The sequence below is a fragment of the Lissotriton vulgaris genome, chromosome 1_2 (genome assembly GCF_964263255.1).
Source record: "Lissotriton vulgaris chromosome 1_2, aLisVul1.2, whole genome shotgun sequence".
Lineage (NCBI taxonomy): Eukaryota > Metazoa > Chordata > Amphibia > Caudata > Salamandridae > Lissotriton > Lissotriton vulgaris.
In genome coordinates this window covers 289,020,962-289,046,893 of record NC_141686.1, presented here as the reverse complement: position 1 = coordinate 289,046,893, position 25,932 = coordinate 289,020,962, and the positions used below count along the sequence as shown (strand labels likewise).

The window sequence follows — 25,932 nt, the reverse complement described above, 5'->3', positions numbered from 1 at the left end:
TTTCTTTCTCAGAGTTTGTTCCAATCAGACGGGCATCGCTGAATGGCAAAAATCGTGGAACAGTTTCTGTTTCAGAGTCTGGGAGTCCTTCCTGGACCCACCGGTCGTACGGTAAGGGCAATGGAGCCCGCTTGCAGTGTACGCCGTGGATCCAGTATTTCTTGCCCTGCACTCGAACTGCAGAACGTGTAGACAGGAGAACTAGATGCGGTCCTGTCCAACGGGGCTGATCGTTCTTGTTCCGCTGGAAATTCTTCACAAAAACCCAGGCTCCAGGTTCAATAGCGTGGCCTGGATCTCCAGAAGCTTGTGGCAGACTTTCGTGAACCTGTTGGTGTAAAACACGCAGTTTAGCCGTCAGTTCGTGCAAGTAATCAAGGAACACAGGGTATTCGATCTCGCTGAATTTAGTTGGCCTTGGCACACCCCAAATATTCGCTGGGCGGCCAAAGACAACTTCATATGGACTCAAACCCATTCTCGAATGCACAGTCATTCTTGTGGACAAAAGCGCTAAAGGTAAAGCATCTGGCCACTGTGAACCAGAGCTCGCTTGAATTTTGGCTAACTTTAACTTCAAAGTGCCATTATAGCACTCGACTAAACCAGCTGATTGGGGATGATTTGCAGCATGGAACTTCTGCCGGATTCCTAATCCCTCACATACTCTCTTCATTACTTGCCCCACAAATTCACTCCCATTGTCACTCCAGATAATTCTCGGCAATCCTAACCTAGGGAAAAATTCTTTTATTAGGGCTTTCGCTGTGGACAAGGCAGTATTGTCCTTCAGGGGATAAGATTCTACCGATCTAGAAAAGGAGCAAACAACCACTAAAACATATTTCAGGTTGTTGCATCTCTCCATGTGGATGAAATCTAGCTGCAAAGCCTCGAACGGATACGTAGGAGGAGCAAAATGACCAGCTGGTGTTGGAGTTCCCTTACCAGGATTGTACATCAAACACACCATACAGTTCTTAACCAAGTTCTCTGCTCATTTTGGAATTCCCACATTCTGCCAAACCGGAGCAAACAACTTGCAAATCCCTTTCACGCTGATATGTGCCATCCCATGAGCCATTGTAACAACTGTAAGCACATATACGTCAGGCAACAACCATCTCTGATGCTCAGACAAATCAGTCCAACAACCATTCGAATCCAATCTACCCTTACTTTCTCTCCATTCATTCAACTCTTTTTCTGTAGCTTCAGCTTGGATGGATTTTACACTCTCAATCGTATCTTCACACATACTTTTCTCTGGAACCCATCTCGCCGGACCTACAACATACATTCAGCTCTTCACATTTCTCGCAGTATCTTTCGCAACTTCATCTGCAAACGCATTTCCGCGACCAACATCATCCGTAACTTTCTTATGGGCACTGCATTTCACTATTGCTACTTGCAATGGCAAGGTAAGAGATTCAAGAAGTTCATTCACCAACTGCCCATGCTGAATCTTCGTTCCATGCGAAGTCAGGAACCCACGTTCACGCCACAAACGTCCAAAGCTATGAGCCTCACCAAACGCGTACTGGCTGTCAGTATACACATTCACTCGTTTTCCTTTTGCCAACATACATGCTCTCGTTAATGCAATCAACTCTGCTGCTTGTGCTGAATTATGTGGGATACGTGCAGCTTCAACAATCGTATGCAAAGTCGTAACAGCATATGCCGCAGTCGTATCACCATTCGGCAACTTAAAGCACGAGCCATCAACCCACAAAGTACCATCACACTCTGGAAGAGGAGTATCCCTAAGGTCTATTCTCCCTTTCGTTTCTTCCTCAGTTCTCAGAAAACAATCATGTTGTTCTTCAATATCTGTCTCAACTGAAACCGGCAACAACGTGGCTGGATTCAACGTGTTGCATCGTTTAATGTGCACATGACTCGCTAACAAGGTCAACTCGTAACCCGACAACCGAGCACTAGTTAAGTGCTGTGTCTTGGTACGGTTCAACAAGGTATCCACTGCATGTGGAACCATTACCACTACGTGTTATCCATAACCAAAACCAGCAGACTGTCGAATTGAAACAGCCGCTGCTGCTGTTGCTCTCAGGCAACTCGGCAACGCCCTTGCTACCGGATCTAAAGTCGACGAAAAGTAAGCACATGGACGCTGCTTATCGCCAAATTGTTGAGTCAACACTGACAATGCACATCCCTCTCTCTCGTGGACATAGAATGTGAAAGGCTTACTGTAGTCGGGAGTACCCAACACAGGAGCTGAACACAACGCATTGCGTAATTCAGAAAAGCTCTTCTGACATTCGTCCGTCCAAGGCATGGGATTTGGAGTATCCCTAACAGTAAGAGATATCAAAGGCTTCACTAACAAGAAAAAATTAGGGATCCACTGTCTACAGTACGACGTAATACCCAAAAACGCACGTACTTCTCTCTGTGCCGTAGGCACACTCATTTTCGCAATAGCTTGAATTCTCTCTGGGGTCAGTTTCCTTCCCTCCTTCGATAAGAGGTGACCTAAGTAGGTTACTTCTTGTCGACAATATTGCAACTTGGAGAGAGAAACTTTGTGATGAAAATAAGACAAATGGCGTAACAACGACAAAGTGGCATCTCTACAAATCTCTTCACTATCAGCGGCAACTAGCAAGTCATCAACATATTGAATAAGGGCAGCACCATCTGGTAAAACCAACAAATCAAGTTGTGTTTTCAAAGCTTGACTATAAATCGATGGACTCTCGCAATAGCCTTGAGGAGCGCGCTTAAAGCGGAAACTTCGTCCTCCTAAAGAGAATCCAAAGATGTCCCTACTCTCCATGGCAATCGGGATGCTGAAGAAAGCATTCTTCAAGTCAATCACCGAAAACCATGTGGCCGTAGCCGGAATCAGAGTCAACAAAGCTGTAATATCAGGTACAACAGGAAATTGTGGAACGACAATCTTGTTCACTTCGCGAAGATCGATCACAAACCTATATACAGGAGGCTGTGAAGAATCAGTTCTCTTCAGAACAGGCAAAACGGGACTATTGCACACATTACCTCTTGTTTCCTCAATCACACCCTTTTCGATCAGATCATAAATGATCGCTAAAAGTGCACGCTCAACATCACTCGAGATACGGTACTGTGGAATGCGCGGTAACTTAGCATTCGCCTTCAGTGTCACAACATATGGAGGAATTTCCAATAGGCCCACATCATTCGGACCAGTAGCCACAATGAATCTGGTAAAGAAGACAATTCAGGTGGAAGTCTGTCTTTCGACATGTACATCGGAGAGATCACTCTCTCACCCAAGGTAAAATGTACTCCTGACGGAGAACAATACAACGTTGCATACAATCTTTTCAATAAATCCAATCCCAACAAGTTCTCACCACAACCTGTAGTCAAAATGAGGGGTGCTTCAAACTTACGAGGTCCAACAGAAAGAGACAATGGAGTAGAAATCGGATTCGTAACCGGGGTGACAGAAAAACCTACAGAGACATTCTCAAAGCCAGACAAAGGTGCGCCAGGGAGTTTAGAGTGCATTATAGAACTCTTTGTAGCACCAGTATCTAACAGAAAAGGCTCTGACACACCTGATGCAATCACTTCAACATAAGGTCCACTCTGATCTACTGGAACTGAAACAACTCCCTCTCTTTGTCCATGGCTGTCCTAACAATCATTACCATCCACTTCCTCACCTTCGACATAGTAATCATCCGCATAGTACTGTGCTGTCCTACCAGACGAACCCTGCTGTTGATCAAAACTATTCATTGAGTTCTGTGGAGGCAAAGAACGTCCATTTTGTCCGCGACCTCTACCTCTAGGCGCTTGTTGAGCACCTCGACCTCTTACACCAGAGGCACAATTCGTGCGCTATAACAAAACCGGACAACTATTCTTGAAATGGCCCTCTTCTTTGCAATACGCACACTGATTAGGCCCATACGGAAAACACTGTTGAGAAGACTCGTTCCTTTGCGAGTTTCTCGAATATTGCTGAGGTTGCTGATAATCGCTTTGATTATTAGTACGGGGTGTATAAGCTTGTTGTAGAAGAACTTTAGTCTTCAATTCCTTAGTCTTCTTATTCGCTTTCTCTAACTCATATTTGCGCCTATTTTCATAGTACTGGGCCGTAGCTAAAATCTGCGCTGACGTGGAAACAGCCCAAGCACTATCAGAATCTTTCAACTTAGTGCACAACTCGGGAAGCAGATTATGCATGAATTTGTCGAGGAACAATCTTTGGCCACCCTCAGTAGCCATATCCTGACCACTATGATCTACAAAAGTCTCTTCAAACCGCGTAAAAAAATCAGACACAGTCTCGTCTTTCTTCTGCTTACAAGCAGACAACTTGTCCCAATTAACACGCACTTCAGGCATCAAAGTCTTCATGTAATTAATTATCCTACCAGGAAGTTGAGTAATAAGATCTTCAGGCTGAGCACCTCCTACTTGTCTATCATTCGCAGCACTAATATTAACCCATGTATCACCAATTCTTGATCATGATCCGTATGTCGAATCGTACTTCAAATAGGCTGTGGAACAACATTTCCAAACAACATATCTATGTCCGCTAAATTCATGATACACAAACCCACAGTCTGAGTGAGCATCTTTATAATATCCCGCCGGATTTTTGCGCGGATCAGGTAAAGACTGTTTAATAGCCAAAACTTCAACACGCTTCCAAGGAACATGTACCCATACTCGTTGAAAGTGTCCTACAACAGGTGGATTAGCAGTTGCATCAGGAGGTCTCCAAACTGGAGGAACCTCACGCATTGGATATTGACGCGCTGCTCTCCTAACTGACGAATCAGGCTCAAACAATCGCTCAGAAGGAGTGTCACTACGAAACGACAAGATAGTCGCAACTGCTCTCCCTACGTCACGTGGACCCACAACGGTCCCTTTTGCAAATTCAGAACGAATTCGGTACAACTCATCAGGAGCTTTACCTACTTCTTCAACCCATTGTTCATGGAGGAACGCACACATCATATCAAAAACGTATTGCTGTTTTGGTGTTTCCCATTGAAGGAAGACATCCATAACTCCCTCGAGATCATACTGAGTAGCATACGTTATCCATTTACGTGCCAAATGATCCAAAACTGTACGTTCATCAACATTAGGCAACTGACTACGTGATTGTCTACGCTCAGTAACAGGGGACATACCCAATTGTCCCAACAAAGGAGAAAAGAAACCAGAAAAAGCAGCAGTCATTCTCTGTCTAGCAGAAGGAGAAGATGAAAGAATAAGAGAAGACGGAACAATAGTAGAAGAATCCAAAGTCGGAACAGAAGGAGTATTATAGATAGGCGTAGGAGTAGCAGACGAAGGGGGAGACAAAGTTGGCGGCCCCTGAGGAGGCTGCGCCAAAGGAATAGTAGCCAATGGAAGAGGAGCTGGCTGTGGAGGAATTGCAGGTGGCACAACAACTGGAGGTTGCACAGCCACAACTGGTGGCGGTGGTGCTGTAGCACTCTGTGCATAAGGGGGTGGCGAACTCAATAGATGCGACATTAAAGGACCTTTCGCAAGATCTTTCTTTTCTTCCTGCTCTTTAGGCGGCAAAACTGGGTAGCATCTATCTACCGCTAACTTCCGAACCCTAAGCATCTGTTCGCTCTCTTGCTCTTCCTCATTATCCCTATACGCTATAGCAGCTTGCACCATTGACAAACCTCGATCTCGTTTAGTCTTCTTTGCTAATTTAATTTCTTTCTGTTTGGCTTCTTTGCGCCATATGCGGAAAGAGTCAAACATTGCCGGCCGGGCTTTCTTCTTAAACAGTTTCACTTCGAGATTATCTAAAATCTCAGTTTCAAAACTACCATAACGGGGCCACTGTAGGACACCGTCTTTTCTCGTGTATTTTACCCAGATCTCATTATAACTAATAGGACCCACATCATGCTTCCTATAGAGATCATACGTAGGAGTTCCAATTGGAGGAACCGGACACGAATCCTCTAACCGGAAATCCTTAGAACAAACACAACCAAATATCTTTCCAAGTCTGCTAAGACCAGGCATCTTCGCTCACTAGTCTAGCTTCAAACTACAAGGGAAATCTCAAAACGATAGTCTCGCGCATACACAATCCTTTGGCTATGGGGCCTGTAGGTACGAAATCCACAAAAGGGATATCAAAACAAACTAAGGACTAGGAGACGCTCCACTCATACTTAACTGAAATGTCGATGGCGTCACCAGAAGACCCGTCAATCGTCTCGCTCTACAAATCATCTAAGGCTCCAAGACAGGGCGACAGTCTGGGCAGCAGTCCTTCGTAGCTGTCGGAAGGCGGGGAACCTCGCAGCAAAGACTTTTGGACCACGACGACATACAGGGGTCGATGAAGTGGTTGGCCTTCCTCCAGAATTTTCACACGGAGCTCTCCACGATCTTCGGGCTTGGACCGGTACCGCTGAAGTCGCCCCACGTGGGCGCCAACTGAAGGACCGGGTTTTAGAACCCAGCGGCGTCAGGGAAAACGCCCGATGCCTTCGAGTTCCCCTGCCTTGGCAAACAGAGACACAGGACACTTCTTGATGACGTCAAAGACCAAAGTTTATTGGCTGCAACCAGGAACAGAGATCTACGAAGCACAACACGGGTGGTTCGCTAGAGACTGCACAAATTCAATGAGCGGAGCATGGTCTTTTATGCCAAAAATCACATTCCAAAGGTGGCATCGGATACATACAAACTAGACAATCACGGGGTGACATTTCAAACATATCGCATGACGACAATCCCACGTTCCGTTGTCCAGCCCACCAGAAATGACCAAGCACATTCCATTTTCTTGTTCGGTCAGGTCGGACAAACCCATCATAAAACCTCAACCCAAATCAGTAATCATGTCGTAAAGGAAGGAGCAGAAACAGATTGGAAGCAAGATAGAAAGGTGGGTGCAGTGTGTAGTAAACTTCGGCATGTCCTGCTCTTTGATCTTAATCTGACCAGCTGCTTAACAAGGAACTGGCTCAGCGAGGTCAGCCTCGGGCAAGGGAATCAGTTCGGCCAGGTCATTCAGGAGTCAGCTAAGGTGTACGTTTCCCAAAGACTCATTCGGCCGCAGTCATCGGCCTATGTGAGGGCAACCACACAAAATGGCTGCCGTACACAAAATGGAACCCGAAGGTTCAAACGAAATCCCTGAATACATAGTGTTCTCATTGATCGATTAATGCGAAAACACTCGTACCTACCGCACTCGTGATTTGCGGTCCACTGACACCAAAATCGCCTATTTCCGATGACCTTTATTGAACGGGTTCGGAACCACCGAACCACGGACCCTCAAACTACGGAACTACACATCGCAGCCACCGACGACATCCGAACCCTGCTCGACAACGGGGAAACAGCGGCCCTCATCCTCTTGGACCTCTCCGCGGCGTTCGACGCGGTCTGCCACCGCACCCTAGTGCAGCGCCTCAACAACATCGGAATCCAGAAGAAGGCACTGGAATGGATCATTTCCTGCCTCGCCGGAAGGACACAGAGAGTCGGCCTCCCCCGTTCAGATCAGAAGCCACCGAAGTCATCTATTCACTCAGCCCCACGCTGTTCAACATCTACATGAGCCCCCTCACGGCCATCGCACGCCAACACAACCTCAACATCATCTCCTACGCCGACAACACCCAGCTGATCCTCTCCCTCACCAATGACCCCGCCACCACCAGAACCAACCTACACGAAGGGATGAAAGATATAGTCGAGTGGATGATGAACAGCCGCCTGAAACTGAACACAGAAAAGACGGAAGTCCTCATCCTGGAATCGTCGCCCTCCGCCTGGGATGACTCCTGGTGGCCCCCTGCCCTGGGCAGCGCACCCAAACCAACAGACCACGCATGCAACCTGGGCTTCATCCTGGACTCCTCCCTCTCCATGACCAGACAAGTCAACGCCGTCTCCTCGTCATGCTTCAACATCCTACGCATGCTACGTAAGATCTTCCGGTGGATCCCCACCGAAACCAGGAAGACGGTCACCCAGGCCCTCGTCACCAGCCGACTGGACTACGGCAACTCCCTCTACGCCGGAACCACCGCAAAACTCCAGAAAAGACTCCAGCGCATTCAGAACGCCTCAGCACGACTCATCTTGGACATCCCCCGACACAGCCACATCTCCGCACACCTGAGAAACCTGTACTGGCTCCCCGTCAACAAGAGAATCACGTTCCGACTCCTCACCCACGCACACAAAGCTCTCCACAACCAAGTCCCAAGATACCTCAACAACTGCCTGAACTTCTACACTCCCACCCGCCGGCTTCGATCGACCAGCCACGCCCTTGCCGCCATCCCCCGCATCCGAAGAGCCACAACGGGAGGAAGATCCTTCTCCTACCTGGCCGCCAAGACGTGGAACTCCCTCCCCACTTACCTCCGCCTGACCCAAGACCACCTCGCCTTCAGGAAGCAACTCAAGACCTGGCTGTTCGAGCAGTAGCGGACCCCCCTACCCCAAGCGCCTTGAGACCCTCTGGGTGAGTAGCACACTATACAAATGCTTGATTGATTGATTGATCACAAGCTCTACATGATAACCCAAGTAAACGCAGTGACCTCCACCTGCTTCTACATCCTTAGGATGCTATGAAAGATTTTTTGTTTGTTTTATTCTTCAGTTCTGCAACAAGAAAACAGCAAAAATAAGCCATACAGCCATAGTAAAAATACATAAGCAATAACAGAATAATGAAAAGGCCATAAATCATGCATTCATATGAGCAGAAAAAGCCCCCTATAAATACAATCCTAATTTTCGTTTCCTTGTCCCCTTTATAGAGTACAGATTTAGTTCTAAATTGGGCAAGTTATACTTTTTGGCCCGCCAACACTCAAACATTGGAGGGTCAGGACATAACCAATCAAAGGAGATACATAATTGTGCCACAGTCATTGCCACAAATAAAAAATAATGATGTTTATAAAAAAAATTCCCTTATTAACAACCTGCCCAATCCCTAAAAGCATTAAGGCCGTTGGGATGTTAAGTGGATACTCAAGAATGTTAGATAATTTTTTTTCGATATCCTTCAGATAGTTACTCAGTTTAACACAGCTAAAAATTATATGGATACTGTCTGCATTATCTCCCCCACAACGAAAACATTTGCCATCATAACGATCTCCCCACTTATACATGCGTGAAGGAGTGTAATACAAATGAAATACAGTTTTAAAGAATTGTACTTTTAAATTTGCAGATAAAAAACTTCATTAGATCTAGTAATTGCGTCTTCTATTGATGTATCAGATTCTCCCAATGTTGCAGCACATTGCGCGTTATGTTTCCCCAAATCATCCATTCTAAATGACGATAATATTTTATATATTAATACGCCTATTTTCCCCTGAGACCTTACAGCCTCAATAAGTGGGTTTGGATTCAATTTTAGGTTTCTACTACTGAGGAAATCCACATTTGGAGGAATTTAAAAAACTTGTGAGTGAGGCAAATTATATTGTCTTACAAGACCTTCATACAGCTTGATAAGTCCCCCATCCACATATAGATCTCCAATCTGATAAATACCCTTATGTCTCCAGCCTACGGCCACCCTATCCCAAAATATTATTGGGAGCAGCTTTAGGGCATTCATAGGTGTATAGTATGTTAGTCCTTCAAAATCAATTAGTTTGCGTATTTTCCTCCAGATTTTAAAAGCTGCTTTCAAAATTTTGAACCTGGTCCTTTTATAATAGCTCTCATCAATTTCTTTAAATAAACATTGTTTTACCTCTGACCCTAAAAGTAACTGAAAAATCGAAGGGGCCTCTGCTGTATTGCCCACATCCTCACCGGTCAATAATACAGACATTTTCTCCAAAAAACAAACATAATAATATAAAAGAAAATCGGGTATCGCTAAGCCACCCCTTGCAATTGGAAGAGTCATAAATCGGTTGGCACGCCGAGGTTTTCCATGGGCCAGAGAAATTTAGAGCAGAGTGACTGTAAGTTTTGCAATTGAGTTACCGATATTTCACGTGGGATAGATCTAAATAAATATAATACCCTAGGAAGGATATTCCTCTTTACAATATTCCCTCTACCTATTAAAGTAAATTTTTGTGAAAACCAGCAGGGTAACAAACGCGCCATGTTGTGTCATATTCACAAAGTGACGCATCTAGGTAGATGCGTCAATTTGTAAACACCTGCGCCACATTATACCTGCCCCAGGTATAATGTATGCAGGGTGGGCGTTCTGACACAAGTAAGCCTCGTAGAAGTGACGCAGTGAAATCTATGAGATTTCACTGTGCCACTTCTAGGACGCAAATGCGTCAATATCTTATGCCTGCCTTAAGGCAGGCGTAAGACTGACACAGGCACACTTCACATGGGACTTGCCCATGAGTAATGACCCATTGCTAAAGTTACTTCACTTTCGTGACAAACTCCAGCAATGCGTAATTTTTGCGCAGACAGATATGTCAGAAATAGTGAGGTATCTGTAACTCCTTGCGACATGATGTGTCATACTGTAAATATGATGCATCCAGCATGTCACAAGAAGGGCACAATGAAAAGTGAAGCATCGCTGTTTTCACGCAGCGATGCGTCACGTTTCATAAATGAGGCCCTCAGTGAGGGGCAGTGTAAGCAGTAGATTCAAGGTTAGGGTATGCTCAATCCCTTTCCATTGCACTGGTTTAGAAAGGACTTAGGAGCAGATAGCCAAGCATCCATAAGTGTTTGAATGGACAGGGGCCAGTTTATCTTGAGCGGAAATTTGTTCCCCTACGTTCCAGCACGATCCCTCAGATCAAGTAGCGATCTCCTCCTCGTGGTCCCCAGCGCTAAAAAGTCCAGACACGGAGGTAGAGCCCTGTCCCTCACTGGTCCCAAGCTGTGGAACAAACTCCCTCTGTCTCCGAGACAAGGTAAAGAACATCTTACATTTCGAAAACTTCTAAAAACCACCTTGTTCAAAAATGAAATCTAATTCCATCTCCATACCACGCCCGCTGTTTTACCGGTTCCAAAAGTGCAGAGATACTCCAGTAGGAGTGGATTCAAGCGCTATATAAACCAGCAAATAAATAAAATAAATCAACTAAGAGCAGACCCAGAAGTGCACTGCCCTCATACACTGGGTAGGGAACTTCACCTTGGGAGGGAGAGGCCAATGACCAGTGAGGGAAGGTCTGTGAGCAGTAGGGCTTCTGAGAGTGATAGGAGGAGCTAATCTAATAAAAGGTTGCACACCCATATCCCTACAATTTCTACCTACACTACATGAATCAGAAAAACAAATTCAAAGTCAGATTTTTACGTCCCTTACTAAAAATAACTTACATTTTACCACCTTTCTTGTGTGATTGTACTTAAAAAGTTCGTATTTGCGTTGCTTACTGTAGTATAGTGAATTGCTTCTTCTTCCTTTCATTCCCACCTTTTCTATTGCTCAGTCTGTATGTAAGCAGATTGTATGATTCCGTCATGAAATGTTGGTGTGCTTGATGATGTAAGAGACAGTCAGTTGGAGATGGATGACCGAGCATATAAGAAGATGCTCCTGGCGGGGCTACCCTTTTACCATCTTATCAAACTATCCACTATCTTCTTGATTTGGAATTGAAACATAATACATCCACATCTTTGGAACCATCCACAGGAGGGGTTGCAGATACTGGTGGGATCTCTTCCCTCACGTGGATCACACCGTAGAACAGGTGTTGTACTTCAGCCGAGGGTGCAAGTGTTGACAATCCATCACCGAGCCCTCCTGAAACTGAAGCCCAGTCCACTGAATGCAGTAGAAGCAGGAGTGAAGGCTTAAACAAGAAGTCCGTCTTTCTATAATGCGCTGTTCGCACTCCAGGGGAGAGTTTGCACCTGCACCGGAAACAGAGCATTTTTTGGAACTGGGTGCATTTTCCTTCTCACCATCAGGCATACCGCAATTAAAGGTGGGTTGTAGCACAGAAGTTGAATGGGCACCTGATATGTAATAGGGTCCCTGGTTTTTAAAAGTACTTTACAATATTAAATAGGATTCCACTCTTTTTACTTGTTCCAGGATAGAGCACAAGGCCGATTTAGGAATATCTGGCTGAAGTTCTTGCTTCTAACCTGTGTGTTTGTTCCTTCACTCCTAGGTGTTGACTTTATATTGACTTGTGCGGACCAGGCCATTACCCCTGTTGCCTTAGGGGTGAACTCCCACCTCTGTCTGAGGTCCTGTGGGGTGTTCGAGACAATGAACTGCCTCAAAGTGTCAGCAGCGTGTGCAGGGGCGGAGTCTGCTTCCAGTTTGCTGATCCAGACCATGGTAAAGAGGTCTCAGTGCTACATCATGGAGGGGAAGGAGGTGCTCGTCATAGGAGCTGCAGGCATCAGCAAGAAGTACATCTGGGAGTCATCCAGAGACTATGGGATCAAAGTGAGATTTCTGAACTCTTCTTTTTAAATCTTCATATGTCGTTCGTTGTATTTACCACTTGTTTACTAAGCTAATGTAGTGGTAGAGAATATTTGCTGTTACAACTTGATCAAGCGCCGATGAAGTATGGTAGCACAGTCTTGGTGGATGCAGTTTGTGGATGAGTATTGATAACTTAGTGCTGTTTGGCCATAGTGCCTTGATAGGGATTGACGTGTAGGGGTTGGAGGTAGTAGCATGAAGGTGGCATTTGTTAGTGTGATGATGTAGAAAGTGCTGTGATTTTATTAGGTTGTAATACAGAGTCTGGCAGTGCCAAGGAGATGAGTGAACTCATGGTGCTGTGACGTAGGTCTGTGGTGGGATTAGTAATTTCATGGTTGTGTTGGTAGTTGGTGCTGTACAGATATTGGCGCCTGTGGTGGTTGTTGTGGTCAGATATTCTGAGGTGAACTATGACATCCTGTGTATGCTCTTGTGGTTGTGTGCTATGGTCATTCTGTGGTATGAGGTGGTAGTGCAGTGCTTTGGGAGTAGAGTGGTACCGAGGTGAATGTGTGGTATCGTGAAGTGGTAATGTGATGGTGGTGGTGTGTGTTAATGGGGTACTTACAGGTGGCAGCTGGGTGGTAGAGCAGTGTGTGGTATTGGGTTCCCAAGGCCTACATGCTCCGCAGAAATACCCACTTACACTGAAAGAACTGTTGGCACGGAAACTGAAAAGTACAAAAGACAAGTTTATTAAGACCCCATGGGGTGGTGGTACATTCCTACAGCACCCTTCGGTAATGCAAGAAGTATCACCACGAACACTGGTGTGAATCCTTCTTTTATACGTTTTACAGGTAATTAAAAGATAGGCGGTACAAGGTTACAGAGTTTATGTAAATATATGGTCATTTTTGGAGCACAGCCAACTCATGGGAGGGGTTACAACTCCACTGTTCAGTTTGGCGGAAACATTCCTGAGGGGTGACTGGTCAGCTGGGACTGCGCCAGTACAGGCTTGACGGTTACCAAAAATAGCCTGTTGCTGGGCAAACTCGAGTGGTCAGCGGCACGGACAAAGGACTAAAGGGCATGCTGACCACGAGGCCGCTCATTCCCTAAAATGGCCGCCGTACATATAAAATGGCGTTTTCGAGTAAAGCCAATTTAAGGGAAAACGTGTAGCAAAGCTAAGCGCTAACCCGGCCATTGTCAAATTACGACAGACGACCCTTTTAGCGTTTAGCTGAAGCTACCTCATAGTGGACGTAATCGGGATACTCATCTTCGATGTCAATTAACATTATCTGAGCTACTTCTTTATGGAGCATCAATTCATTTCGGGCAAGAGCTCGTCTAGATGGAATACAGACTGATAAACACATAGAACATAAGGCAGGGCCACATTGTATACATAAACATAGGAAGAATAAGATCCCAACTACAACACATAGGATTGTCAGTAGCTTCCAGCCCCAGGTACTCAACATTGACCAGAACCACCCCGATAAAGTCCACGTGCCATTGTCCGGGTGTATCTCAGCAGCAATTTTGTGAAGTTTTGAAATTGCATCATAAACAGATGGCGAATTATCTGGCACGTACACGCAACAGCTACTTCCGATGATTCTACATGCCCCCCCTCGATCAGCTAGAACCACATCTAGAACCATGCGATTCTGGAGCGTAACGATTCTAGAAATCTGGAGCTCTTCCGTTAAATTCCCTAGTGCAATAGCAGTGTCATTAGCTACAGCCTCAACAACACGAGTCAGTCGTCGTATTTTCCGACTGTTCAAAGCAGCCCCCACAAAGGAAAACAATCCCAAATTAAAATCTACATATTGTTGTAAGGCAGTATCGGTCTGGTCAATATCGTCCAAGACCACAGTACGTTTAACACGATTTAACACGAAATCATGGTAAAGCACATAATCATTGTGGTACATTGGTGGAGCGATGAATACAGGGGGCAATACAAAAGATACATAGCATGTGCCTAACCATCCTAAAGGAAGCTGATGATAGCCTTTATTACCACAGATAAAGTAAGTATTTCGGGATGCGACAAATGATATGCCATTCGGACTGTCAAATGTAAGTGTGGTATTACATTCACTTTTCCCCACCGGGATTGTACCTTTATTTCGTATACAGAGATCGGCCTTGGTATTTATAACATTATTGACATGTGAACTAGACATATTAATGTTCCTTTGGTTGCTGTATGTTCGGGATGCAGACGCATTATCGGGGCGGTACTCTTCCCATTCAAATCGAGTACCCTCAGCTCGTGGATAACCATCTCGGTCATGATAGCATATTTTATTTAAACGGAAAAGCACCCCCCCTTTTGTTGGCCATCGCAAAGTGAATAGGAGAGTATACCAAGCGTGACAGGAACCATTGTGAGAGAATGGGTGTGGGATGAGCGGAGTTCCCCCCTTTTTCTGATGACCAGGCCACATCCCACACACCCAACAGTTAGACGTGTTTGTCATATTATGAGTATGATGCAAAATCTGAATGAAGCTATTGTTCAGGTAAGTCTGTCGGTGCCGTTCTTCATGGTAGGGTAAGGTGAAGTGAAAATGTTCAGATGGAGCCGGGGTAGTCGGCATCAAATGTTCTCGTACAGGCACCACAAGTTCTACTACCCAGGCTATCACTGCTATCACCACAATTGTCAGTACGAACAAAATAGCACCAAGAATTCTCTTGTCTCGTGATGCAGAGGACACCATAGTTCAAAGAGTTCACAATGTCTCAGATGTATATACCTAGAAAAAATAAAAAGATGGTGCTGAGCTCCGAGGTAGCCGTTGTTTTCTTCTCCGGGCTCAAGACGGGTGTCGCTACTCTTGGCAGAACTGATCCCCCCCCCTTGAGATTCCCGGCTTCCGTTTCACAAACCCCAGAGCGTTAACCAACCAGTCTCGCACAAAAAGAAAATCTTCTTCCTATCTTGGCCGTAAATCGTAGCGCTGTCGTCCAGAAACAGTGTGGTCCGGGAAGGCTCCCTCAGATTCGGCCGACGTCACAGCTGGGCTCTTTTCTTTGTCCAAGATCTCTTTGTAGTCGGACAGCACAGTAGGATTCACCAGGTCCGGAGAGACGCGGCGGCAGTGAGTTGAATGCACCCACCGCTTTCTGTTTGTCACTCGCACAGCCGTTCGAGTTGCCAGGAGGACTTGCTCGGGGCCACTCCACTTCGGTTCCAAGCTGTTTGCCCTCTCAAAAGAACGAATCATCACATAGTCCCCAGGACGGAGACTATGGGCCTCTCCAATGGAATTATCAGGGAGCGCTTCTCGAACCTGTTGATGAATAGAAAGCAAATCATTTGTTAATCGTGCCAAATAATCATTCATCATTATACAAGGCACATCATGTATCAATCGCGGCCTAGGAACTCCCCATATATTCATAGGCCTTCCAAACACCACTTCATACGGTGTGAGGCCAGTTCGAGAGTGGGGCACTGATCTAAGAGAGAGCAATGCTAGTGGCAAGGCATCCGGCCACTTCAATGACGTGGACGCCACAATCTTAGCCAGTTTCAACTTCAACGTGGCATTGTACCGCTCCACAAGACCTGCTGACTGAGGGTGGAACACAGCATGGAACTTCTGCTGAATCCCCAGTCTCTTTAGCACATATTCCACAATTTTCCCAACAAAATGAGGACCATTATCGCTCCACAAAAATTTGCAAACTCCAAATCGAGGGAAGTACTCTTTGAGCAAAACCTTAGCTGTTGTCAAAGCTGTATTGTCTTTCGTGGGGAAGGCCTCGACCCATTTGCTGAAAGCACACACCACCACTAAGACATACTTAAGGTTATTGCAGCGCTCAAGCTGGATGTCATCCATTTGAAGTACCTCGAATGGTGCAGAAGGTGGAACAAACCCTCCTTTCGGTGTATGCGTCCCTTTTGCAGGATTGTGCTGTAAACATATCAAACAGGTCTGCACTACTCTCTTAGCAGTATTGCCAATCTCGGGATGCTCCCAAACTCGCGTTAACAACCGAGTAATTGCAAGAGCTCCCACATGTGCTAACCCGTGCGCCATCTGGACCATCGCCTGCAAGTAAGCTGCAGGCAATTTCCATCTCTCCATGTCCTTACTCCTCCAACAACCCTCGTCATCCAGTACCCCTTCCGCTGCCCATGTGACAAGCTCTGATTCAGTCGCTGATTTTTGAATGTCTAGTATCTCTGCTCTAGCATCATGCCATTGCTCGGCCTGCGACTTTGCTACATACATGGGGGAGACATTTCGAGACATAGCTGTTTGTCTTGCTATAGTGTCTGCAAAAGCATTGCCTTGTCCTACTTCATCAGTGATCTTTTTATGTGCACTGCATTTAATTATCGCTACTTTCTTTGGGCAAAGCAACGCATTTAAGAGATCACGCACCAATTCTCCCTGCATAATGTGTACTCCATGAGATGTCAAAAACCCGCGTTCTCTCCAGAGTAACCCGAAGTCATGCGCTACTCCGAAGGCGTACCGGCTGTCTGTGTAGATATTCACACATAAGCCAGCACTCAGTTTGCAGGCTCTTGTCAAGGCTATCAGCTCTGCTGCTTGAGCCGATTTCTGTGGTATTCGTGCTGTTTCTACCACTGTCTTAAGTGTCGTGATCGCATATGCTGCGGAAGTCGTGCCATCTGGCAGCCTCAAACACGATCCATCAACCCACAGTTCCCCATCCACATCTGGAAGTGACATATCCTGTAAGTTGACATGACCCTTTGTCTGTTCCTCAGTCAGGAAAACACAATCGTGATGTTTTTCTTCCTGACCCTCTTCGACCGGATAAGGCAATAAAGTGGCAGGGTTCAGAGTACCACATCTTTTCAGTGTGATATGTGGCGCCAAAAGTGTGAGCTCAAATCCTGTTAAACGTGCACTCGTGAGATATTGGGTCTTTGTTTGATTTAACAGGGCATCTAGTGCATGGGGAACTAGTACCAACAATTTGTGCGATAACACTATTCCCTCACTCTGTCGTATAGCTACTGCTGTCACTGCAACTGCTCGAAAACACCCAGGTAACCCTCGTGCTACAGGATCAAGAATAGCTGAGAAGTACGCGCATGGCCTCTGCTTGTCCCCGTGTGCTTGCACTAACACTGATAACGCACACCCATCTTTCTCGTGCACGTACAATGTGAAAATCTTCGTGTAATCTGGTGTACCTAACACGGGAGCAGAGCAAAGGGCCTGTCTCACTTGTTCAAAAGCATTCTGACATTCATCTGTCCATTCAAGGGGCATTGGTGCAGTTTTGGACAATAACGCTAACAAAGGTTTTATAATGTGCGAAAACCCCATTATCCACTGTCTACAAAAGGACGTTAGTCCTATGAAGGCGCGTACATCTCTCTGAGTACGGGGAACTGGTGTATCTAATATTGCCTGAATTCGATCTGATGTTAATGCACGCCCCTCCTTAGACAAAAGATGACCGAGGTAGGTCACCTTGGGTCTACAGTATTGTAGCTTTTTCTTAGAGACTTTATGGTTGTTCTGAGCCAAAAAGGAAAGCAAAGCGAGTGTACTCTCCTCACATTGTGCATAAGTGTCTGCAGCCAACAGGAGATCATCAACATACTGTATAAGGGCTACTCCGGATTGCAATTCAAAAGAATCAAGTTGTCTTTTTAAAGCCTGGCTGTAGATGCTAGGACTCTCTGTGTAACCTTGAGGAACACGACAAAATCTATACGATTTATTATTTAACGTGAAACCAAATAAGTATCTGCTGTCAGGGTGGATGGGAATGGAAAAAAATGCGTTTTTGAGATCTATGACAGTGAACGTTGTCGCTGTCGGAGGGACCAATGTAAGCAATGTCGTGATATCGGACACCACGGGATATTGAGGGATGACGATTTTGTTAATTTCTCTCAAGTCAATAATAAATCGATAGATTTTGTCGTCAGTGTCTTTCTTAAGAATCGGGAGAATAGGGCTATTACAGACATTGTAAGGAACTTCCTCCACTACTCCTGCAACTATCAAATCCTGAACGATGTGTGTCAGGGCAATTTCACCTTCCTTAGAAATCTTATACTGTGGTACACATGGCAAAAGTACTCCTTCCTTGACAGTAATTCGAATAGGTGGAATAAGCATCTGTCCCACATCCGTATCTGAGGTCGCCCACAACGTATGGGGAAGAGAGGCTAATGCTTCAAGTTCCTGTATGGTACAAAATCTGTCCGAATCTGGGTAATTGTCATTCAAAATAACCCGCACTCCTTCAGGAGCGCAGCGTATCGTTGCTCGAAAGTATTTGAGCAAATCAATGCCCATAATGTTATCTGGGGTGTGAGGTGAAGCAAAAATGGACCAAAACTGACAAATTTGTCAATGCAAAGTGCAAGAGGTTGTGATAGTGGGCTAAGAGAGGGTGTGCCATCAAACCCTATACATGTTATCGTTTCGCCAGACAGGGGAGCCCTTGGAACCAAGTTTTTGGACAAAGCACTACAAGTAGCTCCTGTGTCAACTAAAAACTGATCAGTAGAACCCAAAATGCCCGCTGATACATATGGACCTCTTTGATCTACTGGCACTTCAACTGATTCCGTACCCCATCCTACGCAATCCTATGCATGCACATAATCCTGATGCTCCACATTCTCACCCTCCGAAATCTGATATTGATTTCGTCTATCGAAAGCATTTCGTTCATCCTGACCACGGCCCCTTGTTTCAGACCCACCACGATCACTTCCGCCACCCCTCGCTCCTGTATAATTATTCCTCGACCTTCCACCTCCTCGGCCACGCTGACTACGCTGCTCACGAAGTACCGGACAATCTTCAGCCCAATGCCCAAACTCCTTACAATAAGCTCATTGGTCCTCCGCTATATCAGTACGACCGTACGACGCATTCCCTCCTCGCCGACCTCTCTCATTCCCTCTAGATTGCGTTCCGTGAACCTGCGCCAACATCACCTTCGTTTTTAATTCCTTCGTTTTCTTATCTGCACTTTCTTTAGCCTCTAATTCCTGCCGCTCATAATACTGAGCCATAGTTAACAAAGACGCAGGGGTCGCCGTGGCCCAGGAACTTTCACTCGTCTTTAATCATTTTGCAATCTCCGGTAGGAGATTAGCCACATACTTATCTACAAACAGATGCCTACCCGTATCATCTGTTAACGATTGACCACTGTAATCGTGAAACGCCTCTTCGAAACGTGTAAAGAAATCTGATACCGATTCATCTAACTTTTGTTTGCAGGAAGCTAACATAGTCCAATCGATCTTTTTAGGAGGAACAAGAGTTTTCAATTTAGCTAAAATAGCGGCTGGGAGTTCTAAAATCATATCACATGGTTTACATGCAGGTTTCCTGTCTAAGTCAGCCTGGTTTATTTCTTTCCAAGTTGCCCCAAACGCCGTCTGATCATTAGTTTTACGAATCGACCTCCACATATCGGGTGGAAGAATTAACCCAAAAAATAGATCTATATCAACAAGAGTCATGACACAAGAAGAAATGGCCCCCTCCACCCCTTCATAGAATGCGGCTGGATTTTTACGGAGATCAGGTAAAGCATTTTTTAACGCCATAACATCTGCTCTATTCCAAGGCGTATATACCCAATTATATACAAAGTACCCCTTTGCATCCTTCGATGTTTTATCTTCATCTGTACCGTCCCCCTTAGGGGGAACATACAAAGGTGCAGCTTCACGCATAGGCATAACATGCACTTTAGAATTCTTATCTGAACCCCTGAGAGAACACTCCTTAGACTGCTCTGTTGACCCCGGCACGGACTCCTTATCCTTTTTCTGTTCTTCCCGCAATCTGGACGCCTCATCCCGTAGCTGGATCAGTTGTCTGAAAAAGGTATCGACATCTGAAAGAACAAATAAACCTTTATCCAAATTCTCACGATGTACTGACACAGCCTTAGATTCTAAAGTCTCTGAATATTTGCGAAATCGAGTAACAACTTCATCTGCAAAAGTATTCGAAAAACACAACAATTCTCGTTCTGTCCATTGACCCCTTTCAGCAACAACGTTTGACACAGTTACATGATTTAAATTCAGTTTCCGAGCATAACTACGCAATTCCGCGGCTCTCTCCGCAGATAACCTGACACTAGACTTATCCCCGTCTCCCGACTTATCCCGTTCTTCATCGCCAGAATCCTCAGTCGGAGCCGTAGGTGGAACGTACGGAGGCGGAGATCGATCTAATAACGAAAAATCATCAATTTCATTATTAAGGACAGGATAAAGTGGTCGTCGAATAGGAAATTGACCGGTCGTTTGCAAATTACGTTCCCGTGCCTCCCTCTCTTTCTTTTCCTGTGCCTCCTTTTCCTCAAGCTGTAAAGCTTTATCTCGAGCAGCCTTGCGCTGCTCTTTGTCCGCCAAGCAACTTCACGCTTCATGCGTTCACGCACCGCTTTCTCCCACATTCGCACACAATCAAACATATTCTGTCTAGCCCTGCGCTGAAACAAACATTGTTCCACAAATTGAACCTTTCGCAAATCAAACGACCCATGTAGTGGCCATTGCAAATCGGGATCAGTTCTAGTATATTTATGCCATAATTTACTATACAGTATAGGGGGAAGGCCAAATTTGACATACATCTCACGGTTTGGAGTTCCCTCTGGGGGAGCCGGCTGTGATTCCGCTAACCTGATTGTGGTACCATTTCCAAAACAGCACATCCCTCAGAGTGTGCTTAAAACAGGCATGTTCAAAAAGTACCACGAAAGCGTGATACCATAAAAATGGCACTTACAGTACTTCACACAAATGTGCCGCTTAGAGTACAAACAAAATTAGAGAAACATCTCTACATGCCTGCCTATGTGAAGTGCACTACACATATAGATTCAAAGTTCACAAAGTCAAAATGTTAGCTAACTCAAATCATAGTCACAATCATAGAACTTCAGTAAGCGTCCGTAGACTACCTTACCGATCACAAATCTTACCCAAATCTCAAAGTCCAGATTCCAACTGCCAAGGTCTTTAATCGAATCAGCCAAACGGCACTATCCAGCAACGCAGACGATCAAGATCTCAGTCGGAGACCGGCGCCACCTGGAAGGTCAGATCAGAAGGAAAGGAAGAAAACACCGTGGGTGCCAGGACTCGGGTCACTCGGTGGCAGCGTACGCGTCCATGGCGAGTTTCCAATCCTTCGTCACGACCTCTCCTTCGGGCATCCGAGTCGCCGATGAGTCCCTTCGTGGTCGCCAATTTGTGGTATTGGGTTCCCAAGGCCTACATGCTCCGCAGAAATACCCACTTACACTGAAAGAACTGTTGGCACGGAAACTGAAAAGTACAAAAGACAAGTTTATTAAGACCCCATGGGGTGGTGGTACATTCCTACAGTACCCTTCGGTAATGCAAGAAGTATCACCACGAACACTGGTGTGAATCCTTCTTTTATACGTTTTACAGGTAATAAAAAGATAGGCGGTACGAGGTTACAGAGTTTATGTACATATATGGTCATTTTTGGAGCACAGCCAACTCATGGGAGGGGTTACAACTCCACTGGCCAGTTTGGCGGAAACATTCCTGAGGGGTGACTGGTCAGCTGGGACTGCGCATGTACAGGCTTGACCGTTACCAAAAATAGCCTGTTGCTGGGCAAACTCGAGTGGTCAGCGGCACGGACAAAGGACTAAAGGGCATGCTGACCACGAGGCCGCTCATTCCCTAAAATGGCCGCCGTACATATAAAAAGGCGTTTGAGTAAAGCCAATTTAAGGGAAAACGTGTAGCAAAGCTAAGCGCTAACCCGGCCATTGTCAAATTACGACAAGCGGTGTGTGTAAGGGTGCTGAGTGCTGATGTGTGAAGTATTTTCTTAGTGACTGGAGATGGTAGTGAAGTGGTGGGGTGGTGCTGTTGGGGGTGGGGTGAGTAGGCCAAGTGGAAGTAGTGCAGTAGTTGTGGGTAGTATTATGATGGTGATGGGCTGGTAGTGCTGAGTGGCAGTATGTGCACAGGGTGATAGTGCAGCGCTAGACTAGAATGTCACAGGAGTTGATAATCTTAGTGCCATGAGAGTGCAACAATGTGATATTTTACTGTAGTTTTGAAATGTAAATGAGTCCCCGCCTACGCCTCGTGCAATGATGCACCCAAGGCAAATATTTACACCAAGCAGCCACCACTAGCATGTGGTGAGAGAGAAATACTCCACTGAATCCTCGTTTTACAAAGTAATGACAATAGTCACAGTTGTTGCTAGCTAGACCTAACCAGACCCATAGTAAGTCACTTAGAGACAACAAGGAGACTGCACACATCACTACGAGAGCTGTATGGAGAGGCGTGGCAAGACTAATGGAGCATCCATGCATCTCTCTAGCTTTTCAATTAAATGAATGAGCAGGGAATCACTGAAGGCTTAAAACTGTTTAAGACCAATATTTGTACAGATGAAACTCAAGAAATACTGTCAGAAAAGGACGTTGCAGTACAGATTTGCCCTATAACTTGTGCCACAGAAGTAGGAAATTGTTGCTGGTGTATCATTCTCCATCCAGACTACCAAGCTTTTGAAGTAATTCACAGCAAAGATGTATTTATTTATTTTTGAGTTTTATAGAGCGCAAACTTGACCCGTTAGGGTATCAGAGTGCTTTACAGGAATTGGCAGCAGTATACAAGGACTTGGCGAGGGGGTTTGGGGGGCTGGGAACAAAGGGAGAAAAAGAGGAGGACAAAGTAACAATTACATTTATAGTTCACAGGGAAACAAGGGTTCAGAGTCAATGGTGGGAAGCCCAGAGGAGCCGGGAGGAAAGGGCCTGTGCACAGGCAAGGAGATGGGGCAAGATTTCATTTCTGGGTGAGATAGCAGGCATAGTTTAGGCAAGGAATTTGCCCATTAGGAAGGTTCTGGCATCATTTTTGAAGCGTACCAGTGACGGGATTCTTCTGTTGCTGGGCAGGAGTGAGTTCCATAATCTTGGGGCTGCTCCAGAGAAGGCCCGGTTGTAAGTTTTCTTTTTCCTAAAACGTGCAGGTTGGAGCAATAGGTCTCTGGAGGAACGTGAGTTTCTAGTCCCTCCTGATAGCACAAGTTTCTGGGCAAGATATGCAGGGGAGTTTGTGTATAATGCCTTGTGTGTGATACATGCCATTTTGAGTTCTATTCTGGCCTGTAGAGGGAGCCAGTTCAGTGCTTTCAAATCTGGTAAAATGTGGTTGAACTCCCTTGAGCCTGTTAGAAGCCTTCTGTCTGCGTTGATGCAGGCTTTTAAAGGTGCCAACAAGATATTGGGTAAACCCAAGAGGGTAGAGCAGCCATATTCCAGTCTTGAGATGACTAATGCCTGAACATCCATTTTCAAATTGGGAGTGTCAAGGAAGGGTTTGTGGGCCCGATTCACAGAATGAACTTAAGACTCAATCCTAAACTTACTACTATTTTGGTATTCACAGAATGCACTTACTACTTTTGGCATTCACAGAATGAACTTACTAATTTTGGTATTCACAGAAGTTAGGATTTTGTCTTAAGTCTGTCTTAAGTTTGTCCTAAGACAAACTTAAGACAAAATCCTAACTTCTGTGAATACCAAAAGTTGTAAGTTCATTCTGTGAATGCCAAAAGTAGTAAGTGCATTCTGTGAATACCAAAATAGTAGTAAGTTTAGGATTGAGTTTTAAGTTCATTCTGTGAATCGGGCCCTCAGTTTCCTTAGATAGCTCAGGTGGAATCTGGTAGATTTACCCATTGAGTTGATGTGGTCCCGCATGTTCAAGTTGCCGTCCAGGGTTATTCCGATGGAGATACAGGCTACCACAAATAACGTACAGTTTGGTAGGATGCAGAGAAGGTGGCAATCTCCTACCTAGACCTTAGACTACAAAATAGAGTAAGGATCTGATGATCAACAGGAAGCGAGGACTTTATCATCATGAAACTAGAGGAATGTGGAGGGACTAGACTAATGATATCATTTTTGAGGAATGAGAACTGGAAAGGGGTTTCAGACCGGGGCGACAGCTTACCACGTTATTGTTTGTGTTGGCAGTAAAACCATGGCCGCGCCATTCAAGATACTCATTAAAAGATTGGGGAATCGATGTAAGTAATAGCAGGGTAACAAAAGTAAACAAAAGTCTGTACATTTTCCACTGGGAACACCCATGGGGCTCCCAAAAGAAGCCCTAAACAAGAACAGATGCTTGGGCTCTATGGTGACGCATTCAGAAAATAGGTGCCAGGAATTAACACAGATGTTGGCTTTAATAATTCAATATATGTTAGGGTGTCACTCCCACTGTCAATAGCAGGTAGAATTGTGATCATTAAATTGTGATCATTAAAATGATAGTGCTGTCAAGATGTCTGTATGTATTTCAGTGCTTCATGTTCCCAGTACCAAGAAAAACACTTAAGAAACTGAGATCAGCAATGTGCAACTGAATCTGGAGGGCAAAAGAGATGCAGAGTAGAAATTGAAACTGTGATGTGCATGTATAAAGAAGATGGCAATGGGCACCAGATGCTCAAGCATGTTATCAGGCAGCACAAATCCAGTAGGTGGATCGTTGGTTTGAAGATGAATACAGAGTAGACATAGAATTACCTGGCTGCCTACTACTGAGTGAAAAGGAAGCAACACAACTACTTTACACCAAAACATTGATGATGAAATCCCTCAGTTAGTAAAGACTGAAAAGCATACAAGAAGGAACCATACATAAAAGAACTAATAATTTGGGGCCTAATGCATGAAATTTCCATTGGCAAAAACTGGTTACAATATGCGCATTAACATTTCACGAATAAAAAGGAATTTTGCAAACTGGCCAAAGTACTAATGGGTTGGTTAAAAAAAAAATGTAGTGCGTAGCAATCCTACCTATTTAAAGGCTATTCATGAGGTAGGCTGTAAATTGAGACTCACTACAACTGGATGCTGTTGTATTTAAGAACATGTGAAAAGTAGGTTCTTTGAAAGGCTTTTATTACATGTCTCCATTACTCCACATGTCCTTAGCAGGCTGCCTCAGCTGAGTCTGGTCAACATTATAAGGCAAGCTCCAGGCAACTGTCAGAAGATAGAGCATACCAACATTCTAAAGAAGATAGGGTAGGAGGGGCAAAATATTATATATTTAGATTACAACACATCTTCCCTCCAAATTTTTTTTAGGAAACGAGGGTTGAAGGATACAATAGATACGTGTGAGTAGAAAATAAAGCAAAAGAGAAGAGGTTGAAAAAAAGCAAAAAGAGATAAAGAGAGAGAGAGAACATATGAAGTCAGGGTAATAGTATACAGATGTAACTAAGGAAGAAAATGGAAAGGAAGATGGCGGCTGCTTAGTTGCAGCCGAAAGCAGCAGAGCAGTGAAGCTCGTACGAACTCCTCACCGAGATCAATGGCAACGGCAACGGCTATTTATAGCCTTCATAAGCTATGAGCCGATGGATTTTTGGATGTGGCACCTAAAGGAGGTATAATAATTCCGGCGGAACCTCTAGGAA

The 25,932-nt window shown here is 45.1% G+C and overlaps 1 protein-coding gene across 1 annotated transcript in view; it reads left to right on the top strand.

The window, feature by feature from the left end:
- The window catches only part of LOC147736519 (carnosine synthase 1-like), a 308,759-nt gene that overhangs the window by 157,103 nt on the left and 125,724 nt on the right, over window positions 1-25,932 (top strand). The window contains exon 5 of the mRNA XM_086952636.1: window positions 12,138-12,421. Coding sequence (XP_086808762.1) covers window positions 12,138-12,421 — 284 coding nt within the window. The remainder of the gene's footprint in view (window positions 1-12,137; window positions 12,422-25,932) is intronic.